At 37.8% G+C, this 24,063-nt stretch overlaps 1 protein-coding gene across 2 annotated transcripts in view; it reads left to right on the top strand.

Annotated features, from left to right (window-relative positions):
• Positions 1 to 22,872, top strand: part of ccnc (cyclin C) — a 28,515-nt gene extending 5,643 nt beyond the window's left edge. Inside the window, exons 4-12 of one of the 2 annotated variants that reach the window (XM_043685620.2) lie at positions 3,826 to 3,895; positions 5,877 to 5,928; positions 7,565 to 7,620; positions 13,088 to 13,123; positions 13,501 to 13,592; positions 14,814 to 14,881; positions 16,408 to 16,487; positions 21,388 to 21,506; positions 21,887 to 22,872. In XM_043685620.2, coding sequence (XP_043541555.1) covers positions 3,826 to 3,895; positions 5,877 to 5,928; positions 7,565 to 7,620; positions 13,088 to 13,123; positions 13,501 to 13,592; positions 14,814 to 14,881; positions 16,408 to 16,487; positions 21,388 to 21,506; positions 21,887 to 21,941 — 628 coding nt within the window. In that variant the 3' untranslated portion in view covers positions 21,942 to 22,872. The remainder of the gene's footprint in view (positions 1 to 3,825; positions 3,896 to 5,876; positions 5,929 to 7,564; positions 7,621 to 13,087; positions 13,124 to 13,500; positions 13,593 to 14,813; positions 14,882 to 16,407; positions 16,488 to 21,387; positions 21,507 to 21,886) is intronic. The other variant, XM_043685626.2, reaches the window with a different exon arrangement.
• Positions 22,873 to 24,063: the final 1,191 nt, after the last annotated feature.

The raw sequence follows: 24,063 nt of genomic DNA, 5'->3' as shown, positions 1-24,063 counted from the left end.
AATCTGCAGGCTTGGATGAGATGTATTCCAAGGCTGTTGAAGGAGGCTAGGAAAGAGCTATCAAGAGCCTCTTGCAGTAATTTTCAAATCTTCTCTGGCCGTAGGGATGGTGCCAGAGGAGTAGCAGACTGCTAATGTTTCTTTATTGAAAATTGGAAGAGAGGGATAGACAAGGGAGTTGCAGGTCAAGTTAGTCTTTGTCTCAGTGGTGGCTAAGATTTAGAAAAGAATCTGAGGTACAGAATATATCTGCACTTGGAGAGGCAAGGATTAATCATGGATAGTTTGCATTAATTTGGTAAGGGAAGGTCGTGTTTGTTTTTTTTTATTGTAACCAAGATGTAATGTTGACTCTTAACTCTGGATGGTACAAATTTCAGTTTAAAGGTAGACACTTTATTACTGGCGAGAGATTCTGGATGACACCAAATGGAGTCTCATGGCCTTCTTGTAGTGGCATGAATCTCTGAATGTTACGTGCACGCAGTATATTTTATATCTTTTTCGGGTATAACTAATGCAAAGTTTTTAGCATCACATGGCTGATTTGGTATTATATTGTTAAACAGATATTTCTCAATCTTACTAGCGATTGCTACCTTTCTGTAAAAGATATCAAGTTGTCCACAGGAGCTTGTTACTGTACTATTCACAATCTTATGTTAATAGGAAAGGAAGTAGATAATAGGATTTAGTATTGTCCTCATTGTTGGTCTTCACATACCCTTGTTAATAGGTAAGGAAGTGTGTTAATAGGAACCAGAGGAGGTTAATAAGATTTATAACCAGGACTGCTAGTCTTATTCAGGAAAACAAATATTTTTGCCCAGGGCTGGGAGCAAAATACACATGTATGGCACCAGATGATTTTGGCAGTTTAGAGATAGCCAGACACCCGCTGTAATTTCTGGCCTCAGCCTGTCAAAGGACAGGTACAAAATCGAATATATAGTGAGTCACTCTAATAGGAGATCTTTAACCCTTGAGTTCCCAATACTCAAACACTATGATAAACCAGTAAACTAGAATTGTTTACTTTTGAGGTTCTCAAACTTCATCAATATTGATGAGGGTAATATTTTTTGATGTGGACTTTAACAGTGCTTTTGGTAAGGTTCCTCATGGCAGACTGATCGAGAAAGTAAGAACCTTGGGATCCAAGGCAAAGTGCCATGTTGGATCTAAAATTGGTTGTGAGGCCAGAAGCAGAGAGTGATGACAGAAGGGCGTTTCTGTGACTAGATGTCTGGTTCTTGTGGTGTTCTGAAGGGCTGTGTTCCGGGGCCCTTGTTGTTTGTTGTACATCATGTTTTCGGCATGAGTGTAGGGAATGTTGAGAAGTTTGCAGATGACATGAAAATGGCTTGGTGGTAAATCATGATGTGATAGCTGTAAGCGGCAGGAGGAAATTAACAAACTGCTCAGTACACAGAGTAGTGGCCACCAGAATTCAAATGTGCAGTAATGCACTTCACGTAGGACATTGAGAAAAATCACACCTAGTAATGAAACCAATGTCACGATAATATGTGCAGAACCTGAAATTATTGAACTAACATGTAATAGGGCAGCAACAAAAGCTGTGATACGTTCTCCTATGGATGATTTGTTTTGTACGTTATGCAACTCCCTCCTCTCGACAGTGGGTTATTTTCATGGTTACCTGGCAGGAAAACAAAAAATTTAAGATGTTTCAAGCTGTTTCAGCTGTGGTAAAATTAGAGGATACCATGCAATACACCATTTCACAAAGTGCGATGGTAGAAAACCAGTTGAATAGGAGGCACCCTTTGCGTGATTGAAGTGCAAACTTCGATTTACACTGAAAATTGGCTGAGGCAAACATGAGAAACATAGTTGCTCAGAGTTACATAATGAAAAGCACCTGGCACCACTAACTGCCATGGCTAAGCTGGATGGGAGGAAATATACATGTCCAGAAGAGGAAACAAGTCGTCGTCTTCAACTGAAACAACAATTTGAGATGTTCATTTATTAACAAAAATATTGAGGACATCCTTACAATAAGAATGCTCAAATGAGTTTCAGGTAAGAGAAGGATGTTGCAGAGCACTTATGTGGCAGCCCAACCTACAATGCTAGATGTTCCTGAAGAGGATAACTGTGAGGACAACCTGGAGACTCCTCCAGAAGATGATGAAGCCTGTACAAAGTTCTTATAACCATTCAAAAGTGTTCTCCGAAATCTGGTCTCTACCACAGACATCATATTTTCAATTGATTCATGCTGAAGAATTATTAAACAAGCGGTAACCAGGATGGCAGGATGTTTGTATTGGACCTTGTGGAAAGTGCGACTGACGTCTTGATTAAATGGAAAGAATCCCTGAAAAGTGACCCCAGACTCAATGATGGACGGACAAAGTTTAAAAAAAAACAACGCTGGAGCTTGGAAATGATGGGCAATTAAAGAAATCAAGGTTCAGATAGACTCAGACTCAGTTGTTCTACATACATACATTTGCTGTGCCAACTGCCTTCTATTATGGGGATGCTGACCATAACCTTGTATCCCCTCTCAGTGGAAGAGCTTGAGAGAACTTGCATTATAGAATTTTGTAATGTATTGGATGAGTGTGCTGATCGATTGGCAAGAGAATTCTGATTGGTAGGGGCATTGTTAAGGTGAATGCACAACATTTGAAGAGAATTCATCAGGAGTGGCATATACCAAATTGCCATGCACAACTGCTTTTAATGCCTGTACTAATCCGAATCCACTTTTCAACCAGTCAGTGCCTCTCCTGAAGTAGCATAAAATATTTCCCCTCACCTCACCTTAACATTGGGAGATTTGTGAATGTTGTAACAAACGCAAGATGAAAGGCTTCAACAATTTTGTTTTTTTTTTCAGCAATACTTCAGTTTCTCTCTGTTGCATCTGATCAGGCAATGCTGCCTTCAGTACCAGTTTTTCTAACATGTCTTCCTTTCATTCCTCAAGCCAGGATTTACCTGCACTATGGCTTAACCATGTATTTTTCTTGTATGCATGTTTGTCATCAGCTCTTTCCCTTCCTCTTGTCCTCATTTTGCACCTCAGCATCCTTAACTGGTTTTTGCTACCTCCAGTGTGATGCTGCCATCAAATACAACTTTGTCATTTGAAGGGACCAATCTCTCCACAACGCTGTCATTAACTCCTCAATTTCTCCTGAAAAATGTCTTTTTTGTTTTTCTCCCCCAAGACTCTAAATACTTCTTCATGATGTACTTGTACTGTTTATATATTATTTGTCACTCATAATGAATTCTCCTCTATGCTGGGAGACCAAATGCAGATAGGCCAACTGCTGTGTGGAAGTTGAGTTTTTGGAGGCTTCTGCATTCCTTCCAATACCTTTTTTACTTTACCTCCGCACGTTCCTCACCACTTGTTGCATTTTACGTGTTCTAAGGGTTTTCCTCATGTCAACTGATTAATTGCTAATAACCTTAATTTGTGCCCTCTATCTATTGATTGTTCAGTCACTAGTAATGGTTATTCATTACTTCCATTTAAACCCTGCATAATTTAAACACCCCTATCAATTTTCCTACTAGCTTTCTCTTTAAGTTGAGCAACCCTAGTTTCTACAATCCATTCATGTAATCCCTCATCCCTGGAATAGTTCTTGTTAGTGTCTCCAGTACCCTCTTTAGGAGCACAGAAATGATTTGAAACCAAGTACTTAAATTAGATGCAATATTTGGATATTGATATATATGGGTTTAATTAATGGAAAGTTGAATTGTTCATTATTACTTAAAGCCAATATTTTGAGAGTGAATAAGCTGTTTCTGCGACTTTTCTTGTCATTTCAGATACTCGCTGAAAAGTATAGATCCAGTACTGATGGCTCCAACTTGTGTATTTTTAGCATCAAAAGTAGAGGTATTTTCAACTAATACTTGCTATTCATAATCTAGTTTCAGATTATAGACACTTAATATTAGAACCTCATCACTTCAAGTACTGGTTTGTAGGTATGGTAATATTCAAACAGATTAAATGTACAATTTCTTTCAGAAAATTCATGAGGAAATAATAACTCAGAAGTAATTGTAAAGCACTAATTTGTATAGACTTTAACTTTGAGACAACACTGAAATAGTTTCTTATAACTTACCTAGCAGTACAGTTACTACATTCCGGTTGTGGTTTTGGTATGATTCTATTCGTTTGTACAACAAGTGACCTGAAGGATCCCTAAAAAATATTTGAAGATGTCCTAAAGTAGCATTTTTGGCAATGTTGCTGAACTCTTGGTGGGGGAGAAAATAGACAAGAGATAAGAATCTAAAGTATTGCAAACAACATACCAAAACCTAAACACTCTCTTGACGGTTAGTAGCTAGTTCTAATTTAGTGCCAGATGCTCATTTCCTAATGGATTGTCAATGTTGAATAACTTAATTAATGGAATCGTAGCAAATAGGTGCATCTCCGTTTAAATCTGTTTACTTTGGGAATTATAAGACCATTAGGAGCAGAAAGTAGGCCATTTGGCCCATTGACTCTGACTCTGCTCTGCCATTTGAGCATGACTGATAGGTTTTTCAACTCGATTTTTTTTTTTTTGTATATTTTTCCCTCCCTCTTTCCCCGTAACCTTTGATCCCCTTGCAGTCAAGAACTTATCTATCTCTGTCTTAAATATACTCAATGACCTGGCCTCCACAGAATTATAGGATCTAAAAAGATATTCAGGAATTTCATCAAAGATTTTCTGCCTTGGACGATCACTAGAAATCTTGGATAGGCGAACAAACAGAACATCTGGTTTACTCCTGCCAGTGAATTTTCCCAGAAAACTACCATGAGCCTGAGATTTTTCAGCTATACACTAAAGTGGAGGTATTAAGGTTTGTCTGGTGCCTTTTGATTAGAATTGATTGCATAGTTAACTGATTTGTTGCTTTGTGTTCTTGTACCTTTTTAGGATTTCTTTTCTGGAAATGAACAAATACCTGATTAGAATGTTTTGCATTTAGAACATTGAGCATTACAGTGCAATACTGGCCCTTTGGCCCTCAATGTTGCGCCGACCTGTGGAAGTAATCCAAAGCCCATCTGGCCTACGCTATTCCATTCTCCTCCTTATGCCTATCCAATGACCATTTAAATGCCTGTAAAGTTGGCGAGTCTACTACTGTTGCAGGCAGTGCGTTCCACGCCCCTACTACTCTCTGAATAAAGAAACTACCTCTAACAACATCTGTCCAATATCAATCACCCGTCAATTTGAAGCTATACCAACTCGTGCTAGCCACCACTATCTGAGGAAAAAGGCTCTCGCTGTACTTGGCATCCACTTTGAAAGATTAAGATGTCTGATACACTGACAATATTGAGTTTGTAATCAAGAGTGTGGTGCTGAAAAAGCATAGCACGTCAGGCATCATCCGAGGAGCAGGCGAATCAATGTTTCGGGCATAAGCCCTTCAACAGGGGCTTATGCCCGAAACATCGATTCTCCAGCTCCTTGGATGCTATCTGACCTGCTGTGCTTTTCCAGCACCACACTCTCGACTCTCACTCTGATCTTCAGCATCTGCAGTCCTCACTTTCTACTACCTTCAGCTTATAAACCAAATTAACAAATACATATAACTGAGTATTTTTGCAGTGAGATGTAGGTATCACTGGCAAATATAAAGAGCTTTTGTTATAGAGGAAGAACTGGTTGTTCGTGTTCTGTAAATTTATGCTCAAATTACTGATTAAACTTTTATTTCAGTTATTGAAGACAATGGAATGTTTAACCTGTATTTGTTTGTAACTCTAATTGTTGAGGTAGAGAATCTAAACTAAAATATCCAATTAAATTTGTTGTTTTTTTAAAGTTGTCTTGAACTGGCTTTCATCTTTTCAGGAATTTGGTGTTGTCTCAAACACACGTTTGATTTCAGCTTCAACTTCAGTGTGTGAGTACAAAGTTTTTTTTTAATACATTTTTGAGCTGAAATTTCTTTCATAATTGTGCAGTTAATAATAGACTTGCAGAAGATATTTACTTACTCTACAATGCAAAACAGATTATAATGTAGTTGGATGTGAGGACCACTACTTTGGGCCTAAAAAGGAAAATGCTACTTTCTAAATGGTGAAATGCTGTACACTGACAATCAAGAGAGTCTTGTGCATCTTTGTATATGGATTATTAAAATGTTATGAACTGATACAGAATTGAAGGCAGGCCTTAGTACCTAGAGGATCAGAATTCAAAGGAGTGCAAGTTATGCTTCAATTTTACATACTGGTCCTGATAAAATAGAGTTTTAAGAGCAGTTTTGGGCACCAAACCTTTAGGAAGGATATTTAAGTCTTTAGAGGCTGCCAATATACATTTAGCAGAATGATACCAGGAGGTATTGGGCAAACAAGGGTTTCACTTCCTGGAATTTGGAAGTTAAGAGTTATGATTTCAGGTTTCAGGACGTTAAGGGAAAAGTTAAGGTGGTTGGAGAGGCTATTTCCACTGTTTGAGAGTCTAGCATCAAAGCTACAACATAAAAATTACACACATTATGGAACATAGAGACACAAAAAAAAAGTTTGGAGTTTTCTACAAATAATAATTCATGCTAGATCAATGGTGACATTTAAAGCTGTGATTGACAGACTTTTGTTAACCAAAGCTATTGAGGGATATGCGAAAAGTTAGATTTCTGGAATTAGGTTGCAGGTCAACTGTGATTTCATTGAAAGATGGAACAGCCTTATGGGGATAAAAGGCCTTCTGTTCCTTGGTTGAAGTCAAAGTTTTATTGTATAGGTGAAAGAGTATAACTAATCACAAATGTGCCATGGTAACTTAAGAGTGGAATAAATGTATTGATCAGTGGTTTTGTGTGTGTGTGTTTTGAGGCAAGTGTTTAAATTCTTTACTGAATTGCAATGCACATTGTCATCATCGTATTTACCATTTATTAATACAGACAAAGGTATAGTCTATGATGTGAGTGTCTTTCAGCTTTGCTTTGTCTATTTATTTAGAAATTTTTTGGCATATTGGTTTGTGCATCAACTTGAATCAGCTAGCATGTGGGCATTTATCTACCATGGACAGATTTTAAGGCCAGTCATGTTGAGAGCATACATCAAGCGTTGTGCACTTTTTAAATTGTCGATAGCAAGTGATAAAACAGCTATGCCTATGTTATTTTGGAATTTGTTTTTAAAAATGTATGTATACTAAATGTCAATTCTATGGGATGCATGTCTGTTCCTAATTTGGCCTATTAATGTTTGTTGTTTGCATAATGTGAATGTTTGCAGCCTTAGCATGTGAGCTTTGGTCCAGTGATGTAAGCTGTTAATTTCAAGTGGTACAATTGAGAGAAAATAGTGCAAGGAATGCTAAAGACTTTTTATGTTTTTTGGAAAGCATAATTTCATGTTATTGGATCCCTTATGGTGGAAGAATTTAGCTTCCTGGTTAACCCTTCCTTCAAACATTTGTCATTTTTGAATAGAGAAAAAAATACGAGAACATGCCTGCATATAGTTATACAAATCTGTTGGTTTTTTTAAATTTATCATTTTTCTTTTACAACATAGTAAAAACCAGGTTTTCTTATGCATTTCCGAAAGAATTCCCTTACAGAATGAACCATGTAAGTACCAAAGTTTATTTCATTTTTTGAATAGATTATAATTACACTTTTCTCATACAATGATACTAGCTCAATGGAACTGATCTTGTCATTGCTTTTCTTTATCTGATATCAGTTTGCCTTGGCGGACTGTTGAAATGGTGATTAACTTTGGGTGGGGTTTTAACGTCCACGATTTTGTAAGAGCTTGTTAGATGCCATTCATGTTTCACAGTACAGCGAATGGAATTAATAACTTTAACAGGATGGAGAATTTGAGGTTGGGCACCTTCGCATATTTCATGTATTTGTTAAAATCGTGAATTTCTATCTGAGACTCTGTTATAAAGATGTGAAATGCTCATGTTTTACAGATGTTGAATCAACGCATGTTTTAGCATTGTCTTCTTTACTCTTAGCACTGCATCTCAACTAATGTTGTCAAACTTAATTTGAAATTCTAAATTGTGCCTTCAAACTTTTAAGGAAAACCAGAATGAATATTGCTTATTTTTATTTGATTTAGTCAAATTGTGAAATAAAAATGCTTTATTTTTAACACAGTTTGTAAAACATAAGATGAAAATTCCTCACTCTCTTTCCAACCTCTTGATTCAATCTAATCTCAAATTGTGTACAGGTCTGCCATTCCCTTTCATCTGATGCATTTTTTAAAAAAAAGTTTTTGTTCAATCTTTTCAGATGTCATGAATTATAAATTTCAACAACTCCCCAATACCTGCATCCTTCCATTCTCCTTACGTTTTGCTCTCCTCTGAGTATATCCTTCCATCCAATTATATTGTTTGTCATATTTCCACTCTCTCTCCCTGATCTTTTTCCTTTCTCCGGATCTTCCTCTTTGAACAATCAGTCTACAGTAAAGGCCTCAGATGCATCTCCTGCATGATCACTCAATTAATTTTGAACTCTGTCATTCGGCCCATTGAGCTTGCTCCGCCATTCAGTAACTGCTTGGCTGATATGACTGTGGCCTTCACTCCACTTTACCTGCCAGACCTCCAAAACCCTTGACTCCCTTGTCAGTGGAAAGTCTGTCTAACTCAGCCTTGAGTATATTCATTGACTCAACCTCAGTTGCTCCCTGTGAAGAGAATTCCAAAGATTAACAACCCCACTCATTTCAGTCTTAAATGAGCAACCCCTTTATTCTGAGATTATGCCCTTTTGGTACTAGACTGTTCCACAAGCGAAAACAACCTTTCCATATCAACCTTGTCACTTCCTCTAAGAATCTTGTATGTTTCAGTAAGGTTATCTCTTACTATTCTCATTCCCAATGAGTACAGACTCAACCTCTCAACATAGGTCTGTCCCTCCATACTTGGTATCAGCTCAGTGAATCTTTGTTGGATTGCCTCCAATACCAGATAAGGGGTCCATAACGGTTTACGGTATTCTAGCTATGGCTAGTGCCTTTAGATAATCCAAAGCCTCCCTACATTTACATTCCATTCCTTTTGAAAAAGACTAACATTCCATTTGCCTTCTGTATTACCCTCTGAGCCTAGATGCTAGTTTTGATTAGATTCCCTACAGTGTGGATTCAGGCCCTTTGGTCCAACAAGTCCACACTGACCTGCCGAAGAGTAACCCACCCAGAGTCATTTTCCCTACACGTTTTACCCTTGACTAATGCACTTAACACTATAGGCAATTTAGTATGACCAATCCACCTGGCCACATCTCTTGGAATGTGGGAGGAAACCGGAGCACCCGGATGAAACCCACACAGACCTGGAGAGAATATACAAACTCCACAGTCACCCGAGGTGGGAATCGAACCTGGGTCCCTGACACTGTGAGGCAGCACTGGTAACCACTGAGCCACCGTGCCATGCTTAATGTTTTGTGATTCATGGGTAAGGACAGTCAAATTCATCTATTGTGTAGCTTTCTGCTGTCTTTCTACATTTAAATAATATTTAGCTCCTCTGGCAATGCACAACCTCACTTTTTCCCTCATTATGTTCCATCTGCCAAGTTTTCACCCACTCACTTAACCGAGTTGAAAGTCGTCTTTTTGCCATTTGCTTTTGTCTTGCATCATTTTCTTTGTATCATATCAGTCCTGCACCCTATCACAGACGTTTCAGTGTATTATTTCCTCCCCATCTCTCTTCATGCCTCAATATTCACTTCAAAGCTGGTGCATCTAGAATCATAGAGATGCACAGCATAGAAACAGACCCTTCAGTTCAACCTGTCCATGCCGACCAGATATCTCAAACCAATCTAGTCCCACCTGCCAGCACCCAGCCCATATACCCATCCAAATGCCTCTTAAATGTTGGAAATGTATCAGCCTCCACCATTTCCTCTGGCAGCTCATTCCATACACGTACCACCCTCTGTGTGAAAAAGTTGCCTCTTAGGTCTCTTTTATATCTTAACCCACTCACCCTAAACCTATGCCCTCTAGTTCTGGACTCCCTGACCCCAGGGAAAAGACTTTGCCTATTTACCCTATCCATGCCCCTCATAATTTTGTAAACCTCTATAAGGTCACCCCTCCGCCTCCGATGGTCCAGGGAAAACAGCCTCCGCCTGTTCAGCCTTTCCCTATATCTCAAACATTTTCCAGTCATGATTAAAGGTATGCACTTGAAATGTTAAGCGTATCTCTTTCCACAGATACTGCTGAATATTCCGAGCATTCTGTTACTTCAGATTTGCAGTATCCTCAGTATTTTGCATTGAAATATTACTAGATGCCAGAAATATAATTATATGTGATAAAATAACTTTTTTCTTCTATGAGCAACTATAGATCAAAAGAAAACACACAAAATTAATTTGCTGAAGTGTTGTTCAGAACATTACAAAAGCAAATTAATGCAGATGCTGAAAATCTAAAGTTAAGAACTGAAACGGTTGAAAATACTCAGCCTCTGTGGAGAGAAAAAAACGGCATCAATGTTTCAGATCAATTACCAATCAACAACCTGAAATGTTGACTTTTTCTTTTCTGCTACGTAGATGCTGTCTCATCTGCTGAGAATATTCTATTTTAATTTAAAATATTAAATATTAAATAAAATATTGCACAAATATTAATTGCTGCACCATTGGCAACTGTGCTTTCAAGCTGTAAGCTTTAGAGTTCTGTCAATAAACCTCTCGGCCTCTGCACTCTTATCTCTTTATAAGATACCTGTCAAGACCAGAGCTTTAATGTTTTTTTGAATTCTTGAATCAGTCTCGTTGGTAAGGGCAGCATTTATTCTCCATTCCTAATTGCCCTAGAGCTGATTGGCTTTTTTTTTTTGCCATGTCAGAGGGCTGTTAAGAGTCAGCTGCATTTCTATGGATTTGAATAAAGTAGATTTAGATCCAGTTAGAACAGCTGATTTCTTTCCCTAAAGGATATGTAAAGTGATGACTGAGAAGTGGAAAGTCTTCAAAAATGATATAATGAGAGTCCAGAGATACTATGTTCCTATTAGGGTGAAGAGCAAGGCTGGTAAGTGTATGGAATGCTGGATGACTAGAGAAATAGAAGTTTGGTTAAGAAAAAGAAGGAAGCATATGTCAGGTATAGACAGGAGAGATTGAATCCTTAAAGTATAAAGGCAGTAGGAGTATACTTAAGAGGGAAATCAGGAGGGCAAAAATAGGACATGAGAAAACTTTGGCAAATCTGATTAAGGAGAATCCAAAGGGATTCTACAAATACAGTAAAGACAAAAGGGTAATTGGGGAGAGAAGAGGCCCCTTTAAAAATCAGAGACGAAAAGTATGACACTGGAAAAGCACAGCAGGTCAGGCAGTATCTGAGGAGCAGAAGAGTCGACAGTTTTGGGCATACGCCATTCAGGAATGTGGGGCTAATGTACGAAACGTCGACTCTTCTGCTTCAATGTTTGCTGTGCTTGTCCAGTTTCATGCTTTCTTCAACTCTGATCTCCAGCATCTGCAGTCATCCCCTTTCTCCTCTTAAACGTCAGCAAGACTGCCTACGTGTGGAACTGCAGAAGATGGGGAGATACTAAGTAAGTATTTTGCATTAGTGTTTACTGTAGAGAAGCATATGGAAGCTAGAGAATGTGAAGAAATGAATAGAGCCATCTTAAAATGTCCATATTTCAAAGGAGGTGGTGCTGGATATCTTAAAACACATTAAAGGTGGATAAATCACTCTGATCAGATGTACCCTAGAACATTTTGGGAAGCTAGAGAAATGATTGCTGGGCCAACTCAGCCTTGAGTATATTCAGGTGAGGTGCTGGAAGATTGGAGGTTGGCTAACATGGTGCCACTGTTTAAGAAAAGTAAGGAAAAGCCAGGGAACTATAGACTGGTAATCCTGACTTCAGTGGTGGACAGGTTGTTGGAGGAGATCCTGGGGGACAGGACTTACAAATAGTTGGAAAGGCAAGGACTGATTAGGGATCGTCAACATGGATTTGTGTGTGGGAAATCACATGGATTACAGAGTGCACTAACCATTTGGATACAGAACTGGCTCGAAGGCAAGAGACCGGGGGGTGGTGGTGGTAGTAGAGGGTTGCTTTTCAGATTAGAGGCCTTAAATGATTTGGATGTGAACAGAGGAGGCATGGTTAGTAAGTTTGCAGATAACACCAAAATTGGAGATATAGTAGACAGCCAAGAAGATTGTACATTGGGACCTTAATCAATGGGCTGAGGAGTGGCAGATGGATTTTAATTTAGATAAATGTGCATTTTGCATAGGCAAATCAGGCCAGAACTTGTATACCTCAATAAAAAGATCCTGGGGAGTGTTGCTAAACAAGCAGACCCTGGAGTGCAGGTACATGGTTCCTTGAAAGTACAAATGCAGGTATACAGGATAGTGAGGAAGGCATTTGATATGCTTGCCTTATAGTCTGGTTCTTTTTTCTTCCAACAACGTGAATATAAGAGTTGGGAGGTCATATTGAGGCTTAATAGGACGTTTGTTCAGCCACTTTTCGAATACTGTGTGCTGTTCTGGTCTCCCTGCTACAAGAAGGATGTTGTGAAACTTGAAAGGGTTCAGAAAAGATTTACAAGGAAATTGCCAGGGTTGGAGGATTTAAGCTATAGATTTACAAAATCATGACTGGCATGGACAGACTGAAAAGCCAAGGTCTTTTCCCCTAAGTAACAGAATTCAAAACTAGAGGGCAGAGGTTTAAGGTGGTAGGGGAGAGATTTTAAAAGGGACCTAAGGGGTAACTTTTTCACAGATAGAGTGATGTGTATATGGAATGGGCTGTCCAAGGATGTGGTGGAGGCTGGAACCATTCAACATTTAAAAGGCATCTGGATGAATATATGAATAGGAAAGATTGAGCGTGATATGGACCAAATGTTGGCAGATGGACTAGATTAATTTTGGATATCTGGCCTGTTGCCATGCCTTGCAGCTTTCTGACTCGAGATGACTCTTTTGAACAAAGACTATTTCTAACTTTGCAAATGTACTTTTGCTAATTGGAAGCTTTTATTTATTATTTTCCAGATATTGGAATGTGAATTTTATTTGTTAGAGTTAATGGTGAGTACTTTAGCAATTGTTATATTTGTAGAGGGATACTATTTGAGGGACCCACATACTCTAAGTCAGTTGATGTCGAACAACCTTCCCCCACCTACAGTGTTATTCATCACAAAACTCCAATTCCAGTGTGACATTATCTTCCTGTGATCTGAGTGAGGTTTCTGTTATTCATTTTTTACTGCTATTTTGGACAGATTATAAAATGGCCAAATATTCTTCAAATATACCCCATACAACCACAAATGTGAGAGACTTCCGTCTTCTCAGTTTAGCATGGATTCAAATTACGATCTCTGATTTGCAAAGTTTTTTTTCACCTACTGATTCATCCTGTTTTGAATTTCTTTTGAAACTATTTTTATATTCTATAATAGGATTGCTGTTTAATAGTATACCATCCATATAGACCATTGCTACAGTATGTACAAGATATGGGACAAGAAGACATGCTACTGCCATTAGCATGGTAAGATTTCCTAACAAAGTGCATTGAATATAGGCTGAATAGGACATTGGTTAGGCTACTTTTGGAAGACTGCATGCGATTGTGGTCTCCCTGCTACGGGAAGGATGTTGTGAAACTTGAAAGGGTTCAGAAAAGATTTACAAGGGAGTTGTCAGGGTTGGACCATTTGAACTATAAGTTTATAAAATCAATAACCATGGTATATGCCTATCCTAGTAAGGGATCAGAGGAGTTCCTATTTATGATATGATTTTATTTGGTGAAAGTTACTGATGTCATTTCATACATTGGAATTATGGTCTGCTTCTTTTCTCTTCCAACACAATGCCCAGAAAGCGAAATTGCATTTGTTTAGTGCCTTATCACCTTGTTTGTAACAATATATTAATTCCAGGATTATTTTGGTGTAAAGTATTAACATTTATAACAGTGCAGAATATATTTGTTATCAATCAGTACAGAATAGTTCAAACAGAAGAATAGAAGTTGCAGCTGTATTTATTGGACTCTTTTCACTTAATGTTTTATGTTGCATATTTCATGTTAATGGACTGTTCATGAATTGTTCATCAATTCTTAACAATCTGCTGACTCTTAATGAGCATACCTGCTAGAACGTAGTAAAGAGTAAAGGAGAAAAATAGCATTTATTTAGGACCTTTCATGTCCTTAATGTGCTTCACACCCAGTGAATAACATTTGAAGTGCAGTCACTGTTTTGTGGGAATTTGTGGCAGCCAATTTGCACACAGTAGTAAGATAAGTGACCAATTAATCTGATTTGGTGGTGTTGGCTGTTCGGCAGGACACTGGGAAACCCCCTGCTCCTCTTCGGAAAAGTGCCATGGGATCTTTTTCGACCACCTGAACAGACAGACAGAGCCTCGTCTGAAAGATGGCATCTGTAACAATGCAGCATTCCCTCAGTATTACACTGAAGTGTCACCCTAGATTATGTGGGCCAGTTTGAGGTGAGACTACTAGCAACTGAGCCAAAGATGAATGGAACATAATTTTCTTTTACACCTGCTACTTGCAGGAATACAGATGCCAGAAATTGACAGTAGTCAATACCTAAATACCAGTCAATGAGATTTTTAGGTTCTGGCAATAAGGCTAATTGGAAGTAGCATTGCTTAGCTTAAGACAGTTAGATAGAAATATTTGTAGCTACATTCAGAAAAGTACCTTTTTTCAAACAACATGCCTTAATCTGCACAGGAGGATAGTGAATGACACCTACAGGACAGACCTATGCCTCATGTATCCTCCATTCATGATAGCCTTGGGTGAGTATGTAGTCACTGGACATGACATAAAGTTTATTGGGTATCATTATCAAAATTGATCATTTCAGTGATTTCTGAATTGATGTTTTTAACTAAGATTCATACATTTCATGAGGCCCCATGATAGACTGTTTTAATGTTTATATCTAATTTGCAGTTCAGTTGGTAATATATTTGGAAGCTAATTTTGAATAGAAATCGTGACATTAGTGTTAAAATTAGGAACATAATTTTATCCTTCAAAACAAATCATGCTGGAGTCTGAGCATTTGAGTTATTGTACTAAACAGTTGAACATATTGATGTTTTTATTACTGAAGTATAACAGAGAGGGAGAAAATGTTTTTATTGACATGTTATCCATTAGTAGCTTTTTGGTTATGAGATTAAATAAATACTTAATTTACTAAAGTGGAGAGTGTGATTTGCAAGTTCACTAAAACATTTATAAGCTATACTTGTAATTTCCACATTGGTGGCACCAAACATAATAAATAGATTAAGCACATTGAGCAGTTATCTGATTCTGACTATCTTGAGAATCTGTTGGTTTCAAATCAAATAGCTGCTTGTCAAACCTCACTTCTGTCAAGTTCCAACTTCTAATTTCCAAAAATCAAAGTTTAGAGGACTCCAAAGAAGAAGACTTTCAAAACATTTTCACTTCCGATATCTCTCCTGTGTGTGAGGAGTTGAACTGAACTATAGTACTTTTTGACATCAAGATTCTACCACCATTAGAAATTCCCAAATAAAGTTTTTGAGGTGCCTCATGAATGGAACCTTTTAGACTTCTATTTCATTGCTGGATTCACTTGTCTATTATTTAGAGTCTCTAAAGTAATGAAGATAATTGTTTATTATACATAGTACTGTACAATGCTGCCTATCCACTTGATCTAAAATAACCTGGGTACCTGCCCGTTCCTTAGATTTTAAAAGAAAAAGTGGTAGTACTTGTCTGTGAGTTTAATATTCTATGTACATTTAGAATACAGTTTGTGAATTATAAGGATCATTGTAGTAAGATCAGCAATTGACCATTCAGCCTATCATGAAGTTCGCACTTCCATTCGATAAGATCATGGCTGAAGTGATTGGGATCTTAACACAGTTTTCTTGCCTATTCTCCATTACCATGACTTTCTCATTGATCAAATATATATCTCACTCGATCTTGAATATATTCAATGCCCATCTTTCCTGTTATTTTTTTTCAAATTGATCAATGCAAATCTCATTTCTGAAGCCCAAGTAATAACACACATTTTCTTTCATGCTTGCTTACTGTTAGGCAAGAGGATTTATCAGTTAGGCAATTGCATTTGCATGTATATTTTTAAGTTAGTTTTGGATTTGTTAATACCATTTAAATTTGGACATCTCAATAGAGATTAGTGTTAGATTTCTTGTGGGAATTGTGCAAGCTCACTGTTTTATCTATACATTGTTATAGAGAAAGCAACAGTGATTTTTAAAGATTAAATGAGTAGTCAATTGAACTTGGTTTGATTTCCCTTTTACAGCCTGCTTGCATGTAGCATGTGTGGTCCAGCAAAAAGATGCACGTCAATGGTTCGCTGAACTCTCAGTGGATATGGAGAAGGTGATGCAATTATGTAGCAATCAAATTGATTTGTGTATTTTGTCTTTTAAACTTGATAAATTTGCATTATTACTCTAATTGTTTAGTCCTTCACATATGAAGACTTCCACCTCTAAGTCAGTTAGAAAGTAGAGTAAAAGTATCTTTTTGTTCAATTTCTTATGCGCTTTTGTTCAAGGGAAAAAAAAACTTACTTAGTTGTCCATTATTAATTTCTCAAACTTTTCTGTTGCATTTACTGATAATTTCATTTTGATCTTCCACGTTCTGCAGGATTATTGCAATTGGTACATTTCTCATTTTTTTTTTGTTTTCTGGTTGCTAATTCACAAAATACCAAGAATTTATTTCTGAGAGAAGAAGCACCTACTTGTAATTGCTGAAAGTTTATGGACAGCAAGGCTAACCTTGATTGCCAAATTTATCAGACATGTCTCTGCCTTGATTCTTACCAGCTTGGAGTTAGATTCATACAGCATGTAAACAGACCTTTTGCTCTAAACCATCCATGCCGACTGTAATCCCAAAATAAATTAGTCCCACCTACCTGTGTTTGACCCTTTTCCCTGAAACCTTTCTTCTTCATGTATTTACCTAAATGTTTTTTAAACGTCGTAACTGTACCTGCAACCACAACCTGCTCCTCATGTCATCTTTTTTTCAAATCTTTCACCTCTCACCTTACAGACATGCTCTCTAGTTTTGAAAGCCTCCACGTTAGGGAAAAGTCACTTGTCATTCACCTTCTCTGTACTCCTCATGATTTTATAAACCTCTATAAAGTCACCCCTCAACCCTCTATGCTACCGTGAAAAGTCACAGCCTATCTAGCCTTTCCTTTTATAACTCAAATCCTCCACCCTGCCAGCATCTTGGTAAATCTCTTCTCAACCTGTTCCAGGTTAATAATAACAAGACGACCAGAATGGTGTACAGTACTCCAGAAGATACCTTGTCAATACCTTGTACAACCTCCACATAACATCCTAACTCCTGCATTCAAACATTGCAGCAATAACGACAAGCATACTAAATACTTATTAAGTTAAAGTGAGTTCAAAATGTTGACATCTAGAAGAGGAGGAACATTTTTCTTATTTAGTTTACTGCTACCTTGGAGTAAAGCATAGGTTTGGGAAGGGGAGCATAGTTTTCCCCTTTGCTTAGTAGTTGATAAAACAGAGGGGAGATAGGGGTCCCCTCAGCTGTTGGCTGACCGAACCAATGTACAGCACAGAGAAGAGCCACAGCACTGGTCTAGGCATAGTGAAGCAGTGGACTGACTAAAGGTGAGAAGGGCAGGAGGAGGTCATTTGTTGATTTTGATCCTGCTCCGCTTATCAATTAATCATAGCTGATTATAGCTTATCAACTAATCTACCTTTGCACCATTTTCCTGTATCCTAATATCCCTTGATATCTTTAATATCTAGAAATCAGTCTATCTATCTTGAAATGTACAGGACCACTGAGCCTCCAAAACCCTCTGGGCTAGAGAATTCTAAAGATTCACGACCATCGAAGTAAAGAAATTCATCTTCATATCAGTCCTAAATAGTCTGTATCCCATGGTTCTAGAACTGACTCATCGTTTGCTGTCCCTACCACCCCCACTTTGGAGTCATTACAGTCAGGTGTACATTACAGAAACAGACTCTTCAGTCCAACTCGACCATGCTGACCAGATATCCTAAATAAATCCTGTCCCATTAGTCAGCATGTGGCCTGTATCCCCCTCGAACCGTTTCTAATCATATACCCATCCAGATGCCTTTTTAAATGTTGTAATTGTATCAGCCGCGACTACTTCTTCTGATACAGTAGTTCATTCTATACACACACCATCCTCTTTGTGAAAAAGCTGCCCCAGGTCCCTTTTTAAAATCTTTCACCCCTCACCTTAAACCTCATGCCCTCTAGTTTTGGACTCCCCCAACTCTCAGGAACTCTCTATCTACCCTATCCATACCTCATGATTTTATAAACCTCTATGAGGTCACCCCTCGGCCTCTGCTCCAGGGAAAATAGCCACAACCGAGTTAGCCTCTCCCTATAAATCAAACTCTCCAATCCTGGCAACACCCTTATAAATCCTTGCTGATCCCTTTCAGGTTTCACAACATTCTTCCTATAATAGGGAGACCAGAATTGCATGCAGTATTCTAAAAGTGGTCTAACCAATGTTCTGTACAGCCGCAACATGACCTCCAACTCCTATACTTGATGCGCTGACCAATTTCGGAAAGCATACCAAACATCATCATCGCTATCCTATAAAGGAACTATGAACCTGCAGTTCAACAACACTCCCTAGGACCTTACCATTAAGTGTACAAGTCCTGCCCTGACTTGCCTTTGCAAAGTGCAACACCTCGCATTTATCTAAATTAAACTCCATCTGCCACTCCTTGGCCCATTGGCCCCATCTGATCGAGATCCTATTGTACTTCGTGGTAACCTCCTTCGCTGTCCACTACCCCTCCAATTTTGGTGTCATCTGCAAACTTAGTAACCACACCTCCTGTGTTCATAACCAAGTCATTTATATAAATGACGAAAAGCAGTGGACCCAGTATTGAGCCTTGTGGCACACCACTGGGTCATAGGCCTGAGGTCCGAAAAGCAACCCTCCACCACCACCCTGCCTCTTAGCTTCTAGCTAGTTCTGTATCTGAATGGCTAATTCTCCCTGTATTCCATGTGAACATTGTTAATCCCAAGATGTCCCAAAGCACTTGAATCAATGATGTTTACTTGAAATGTGGCCACAGTTGTAAGGATACCCAGCAGCCGATTTCTACACTACCTACACAGAAAGATCTTGTATACAGCAATAGAAAAATTAACCAGCTTATTTTGGTAATTTACACTAAGGGATAAATGTGAGCCAGCATGCTAGGTGAGCTCTCTTATTTTGCTTGTTGTACTGTAGAATTATTTTTGTCTGCTTGAGAAGGCCAGGTCTGAAAGGTGTCTCAACTTGACCGTGTAGTTGTCTTAGAGTAAAGCACTAGAATATGAGCAGTTTGTTCCTATCTCTTGGAATGAAGGTAATTTACATTTGAGTCTAAGGCAAGGCTGTGATTCACTAACTCCTTAGGTGCACCTTCAAGAAACATACAATTAGGATGTTGCAGAGAGGAAAGTTATAGAATGTCTGGTAGAGAGAGAGTAAGTTGAGCTTTGAGTACATTAAATGAAACTGATTGGTCTGGGATTAGTGAATTCTATGCAAGGGGGTTTGCTTGCGCCATGAGGAATACTTCTGGATATGGTTTGGAAAGTGGGGATGCTATGTAGAGGAAGAATTGGTTGAAGGGTTGGTGTACAGAGAAACATCCTCTACTGTGGTTCATATGGTTGGGACTTATCTCTCATGATTCCATTCTTATCAATTTAATTATAGCCAGAGAATTGCTTGCACTGGCCTCTCGTTCCTACGACTTTACCTTTTTATGTTCCCTGATGGTTGTGCTTGGCCCCTCATTTCTCATCTATTTGTTGACACTCAGCACCATCCTCTGAAGGCACATGTTATTGAAGGCAGCATTCTATTCCACCTTGTCATCACCTGTCTCAACTCTTTTATTTTTTTTGCTACATTATTAGCCTGCTTATCAACATCTCAGACTAAATGAGCAGCGATCTCCACTAATTAAATATCGGGAAACCTGTAAGTATTTTGGTCTCCGCTCCATCTGTTCCATTGCTATTAATTCTGTCCCTCCCCCTGGCAACAGTCTGAGATTAGGCTAATCTTGGTGTTATATTTTGATCCTGAGATAATGTACTGACCTCATATATTTGTGTCACCTCTGAGGTTATTTATTTCCACCCCTGCAACATTGCTCAACTTTACCTCTGGTTCATCTCATCTGATACTGAAAACCTAATTTATCCCATTCTTCGGGTATGGAAAGTTTGAGATATAAAGAAAGGCTGGGACTCTTCTTTTTTTTCCCAATGGAACCTAGGAGGTTGAGAGGTGACCTGATAGAAGCCTATAAAATAATGAGAGGTAAGTCAGAGTTAGTGGGATTTGTCTTTTCCCCAGGAAAGGGGATTACAAGGCAGGGGTCACATTGTTTAAGATGAGAGGAGAGAGAGTTTAAAAAAGACATGAAGCAATTTTTTTTTTACACAGTGGCTGTTTCACGTGTGGAATAAATTTTGAGGAAATGGTGGATGTGGATACAGTTACAACATTTAAAAGACATTTGGATAAGTACGTGAATAGGGAAGGTTTGGAGGGACATGGGCCAGAGCAAGCAGATTGGACTAGTTTAGTTAGGGTTATGTTTGGCATGGACTGGTCGGACTGAAGGGTCTGTTTCTGTGCTCTGACTTTAGACTCGACAAGTGTGCTAAACATCTAGCTGGTCTTGATTTTGAAACTCTTGAGCTTGCTTTTAAAATTCTTCCATAGCCTATCTATGTATTTACCTCCCTCCCCACAACCCTCTAAACCTGGGGATGCCCAAACTGTTGGTTGCATTTGTGAATTAGGTCACAGGATGGGAGTTTGGTTTTGCGAAATTTGAGATGGCAATGGCAGTCATGGAACTCTGACATGGGTTTTGATGGCAATGACGGCTTTGTGAATGTTTTTTTTCTGACCGTGGTTGTGGTTTAAAATCATCTGCTCTGAGGAGAAGGTAGGAATAATGAGGCTGATTGTTACCAAAAAATAATATTAAGGGACAGAACATGTGAAGCGTTGCTTTAAGATCCCTGAATTTAATTGCTATGTTGTCCATTTTTCAGTTTCCTAGACTAAACTTTGAAATTCCCATAACTCATAGCTCTTGTTTAAAATGTTCTTTTATGTATAATCAGAGAGAATGTTTATGACCAGGCACATTTTTGGTTTATAATTATATTCTATCTGTTGTGTGGGCAGATCCTGGAGATAATCAGAGTCATTCTAAAGCTATATGATCTATGGAAAAATTTCGATGATCGAAAAGAAATGGCTGCAATCCTCAACAAGATGCCAAAACCAAAACCACCTCCAAACAGGTATTTCATAGAAAACAAACGAGGCCATTTGGCCATGAATATATTTTTAATATTTAATTTGAGGGTAAGGCTAATTGAACGTAAGGTGACTTCCTTTGAAAAAGAAATGCTTGGGCAAAATTGTAGGACAATGAGTTATTTTTGAATTTCTGTTGTACAATGAAACTAAATTTAAAATAAGCTGTATTGATTATCCTGCTTCCAGCAGAGGGAATTGCCTATACCATCTGAGTAGATGGCAATTGTAAAGATGGTTAACTGGGTCATGTGATTGTTTTGACCATTGAGAAATGGTTTTCAAAAATGTTTTCGTAATCTTTGCAATCCTCTTGGTTATTTTCCGTTTTAGTCTAATTATTTTCTTCCCCTGTCATAAACAGTGAAGGAGAGCAGGGACCTAATGGCAATCAAAATTCAACCTATAACCAATCCTAATAGAGTGTCAGTTTCATGTTACAAGAAGCTGTGAAATGGAATGGATTTGGACTGTCTGATTGACATGGAAATTCCTTTCACTTCATAAAGACATTCTGCCAGTTGGTGTGGTGGAGAAGACGCTTGGGTGTGGTTTAAGAAAGAAAACCTATTGTTGGAAACGAAGAAAATTACTCAGTTGCTGCTGCAAAAACACTTGAGTTTCATTTATGTTTGTAACTTTTTGTTGTATGTTTAGGGGGCATTGTCCTTGTCGCCCGACTCAAGCTGTGCTTTAGAACTGTGTAGAATAAAATCTATGCCAAATTTTAAGATTTGTGCAAGTTCCCTGATCCAACTGAAAAAAAATTGAGCAACAGAGAATGATACAGTAGCTTAATTATATTTGTAAGTTCCTGAAAATAAGACAATAAATTTCTTTATACCTTTAAAGAAAGCTAAAATATTTTTGTTTGGTACTTGAGCTGTTATGTGGAATTAATTTCCATAATTTTGAAATGCAATCTGTGTAGGTTGAGATAGATATTGTTAACCATATAACCAGGTCAAGATTAGACCTCCCACACAAGTTTCCAGACATAATGCTAAGCATTGATCTTTCATGTTTTAAAATTGAGTAAAATTGTTGTTTTCTCATCGTTAAATAAAATTTGAAGAATACCATTTTTAAAATGGAACTTTAAAGTGAGTTGTTTCTATTTTGTTAGATGCAGGGGCCTATAAATGGTCAAACTTATTTTGGTTGCTGTATTTGTTCAATAACTCCATTAGCTGGCAATGTTTCTTTTTACAAAAAAATAAAATGTGACCAGTGCCATAGTGAGTTTACTGGCAGTTCTTTAAACTCTCGTTGTTAGTATTGCATAAATATTTGTATTTTCTGTTTGGCTAACTTTGTTATATGACTTTCTAAAATAAATTTGCCAGCATTTGTGGTGTCAATTTTTAATGATTTTATGGAAGCATAATTGAGAGATGCAGCTGTTATTCCTGTATTACAAGTAACTAGTACTTAACTGACTGTAAAGTGCCTTAGGATATCCTGAGGTAAAAGGCACTATATAAATCCAAATACTTTTTATCCAATCTCTGTTACAGAGAATGATGCACATTTGTGGAGATACAGCAATGCTGTATTTTGTAGTTTGAGCCATCAGAAAACATGATTGTCTGTCTAATATTTCTTAATATCACAGCATTTTCTGGTAGTGCAATAGTTGAACAATCACTTTTAGAGAACATTACATTAGCAAAGTGACAACTGACAAATTCTTAGCACATTTTCACATGTATTTTTGCTAATATGATAGTTTTACAATTCACTAGATTTGGTGTCATAGAAAAATCAAATCAAGATTATGGGTTTGTGGCAAATAGAATTTGTTTCATTGAATTACCTTCACATAGCATTACAAACCAATTGTTGCATTGCTATGTTTGAAATGTCTTAGACTGAATTTTTAACCAAGCACAGAATACTTCAAAAATATGGACTAACACATTGTCTGCCAAAACTGGGATAGCTTTGTAGTTTTCACTGTGGCACACAAGTTGCAAGGGTGGTGCTCTCATTTAATATCTACCAGATTTGTTCTTAAATAGAGTCATCAATGATAGGTTACTGGTCTAAGGATACTTTCTAGCTAATCACTGTGGTTACAAAATTCAAAGACTTGCCATCAAGGTGATCAAACATACCAGGTGTCTGAGAACCATCTTTACCAGAATAGTTATAAATAATTGAAAATTAAATATTCAAACCTATTTTTCTAATAGTGTTAAAGTTGGAGTTTTTATACCTTTGTTCAGTAGTTGTTTACAAAGATGTAAAGATTACAAAATAAAGCAACCTAATCATTAAACAGATGGGGCTTTGAGGATTTAATGTTCTGCATTAATTTTTGTTATATTTGAGATTCATGTATCCAATGGTATGACATGTAGAAATATGAAATTACTCCAAGAAATGATTCAAATAGTGGCTGTTCAGGTGCTTTGAGTTTTAAATCAGAGGGGATGAAATTTGGGGGTAAATGTGCCTCTGCAGCCTAAACTCTTCAATCTCCAGCTGAGCCTAATCAATTTTGAAAAGCAAGAATACTGTTCAGAACAAACTAAAATT

Source organism: Chiloscyllium plagiosum, unplaced genomic scaffold (genome assembly GCF_037043375.1).
Source record: "Chiloscyllium plagiosum isolate Xiang-an unplaced genomic scaffold, Cpla_swu_hap1 HiC_scaffold_3, whole genome shotgun sequence".
NCBI classification, from domain to species: Eukaryota; Metazoa; Chordata; class Chondrichthyes; order Orectolobiformes; family Hemiscylliidae; genus Chiloscyllium; species Chiloscyllium plagiosum.
This window is presented reverse-complemented; position numbering and strand designations above follow the sequence as displayed.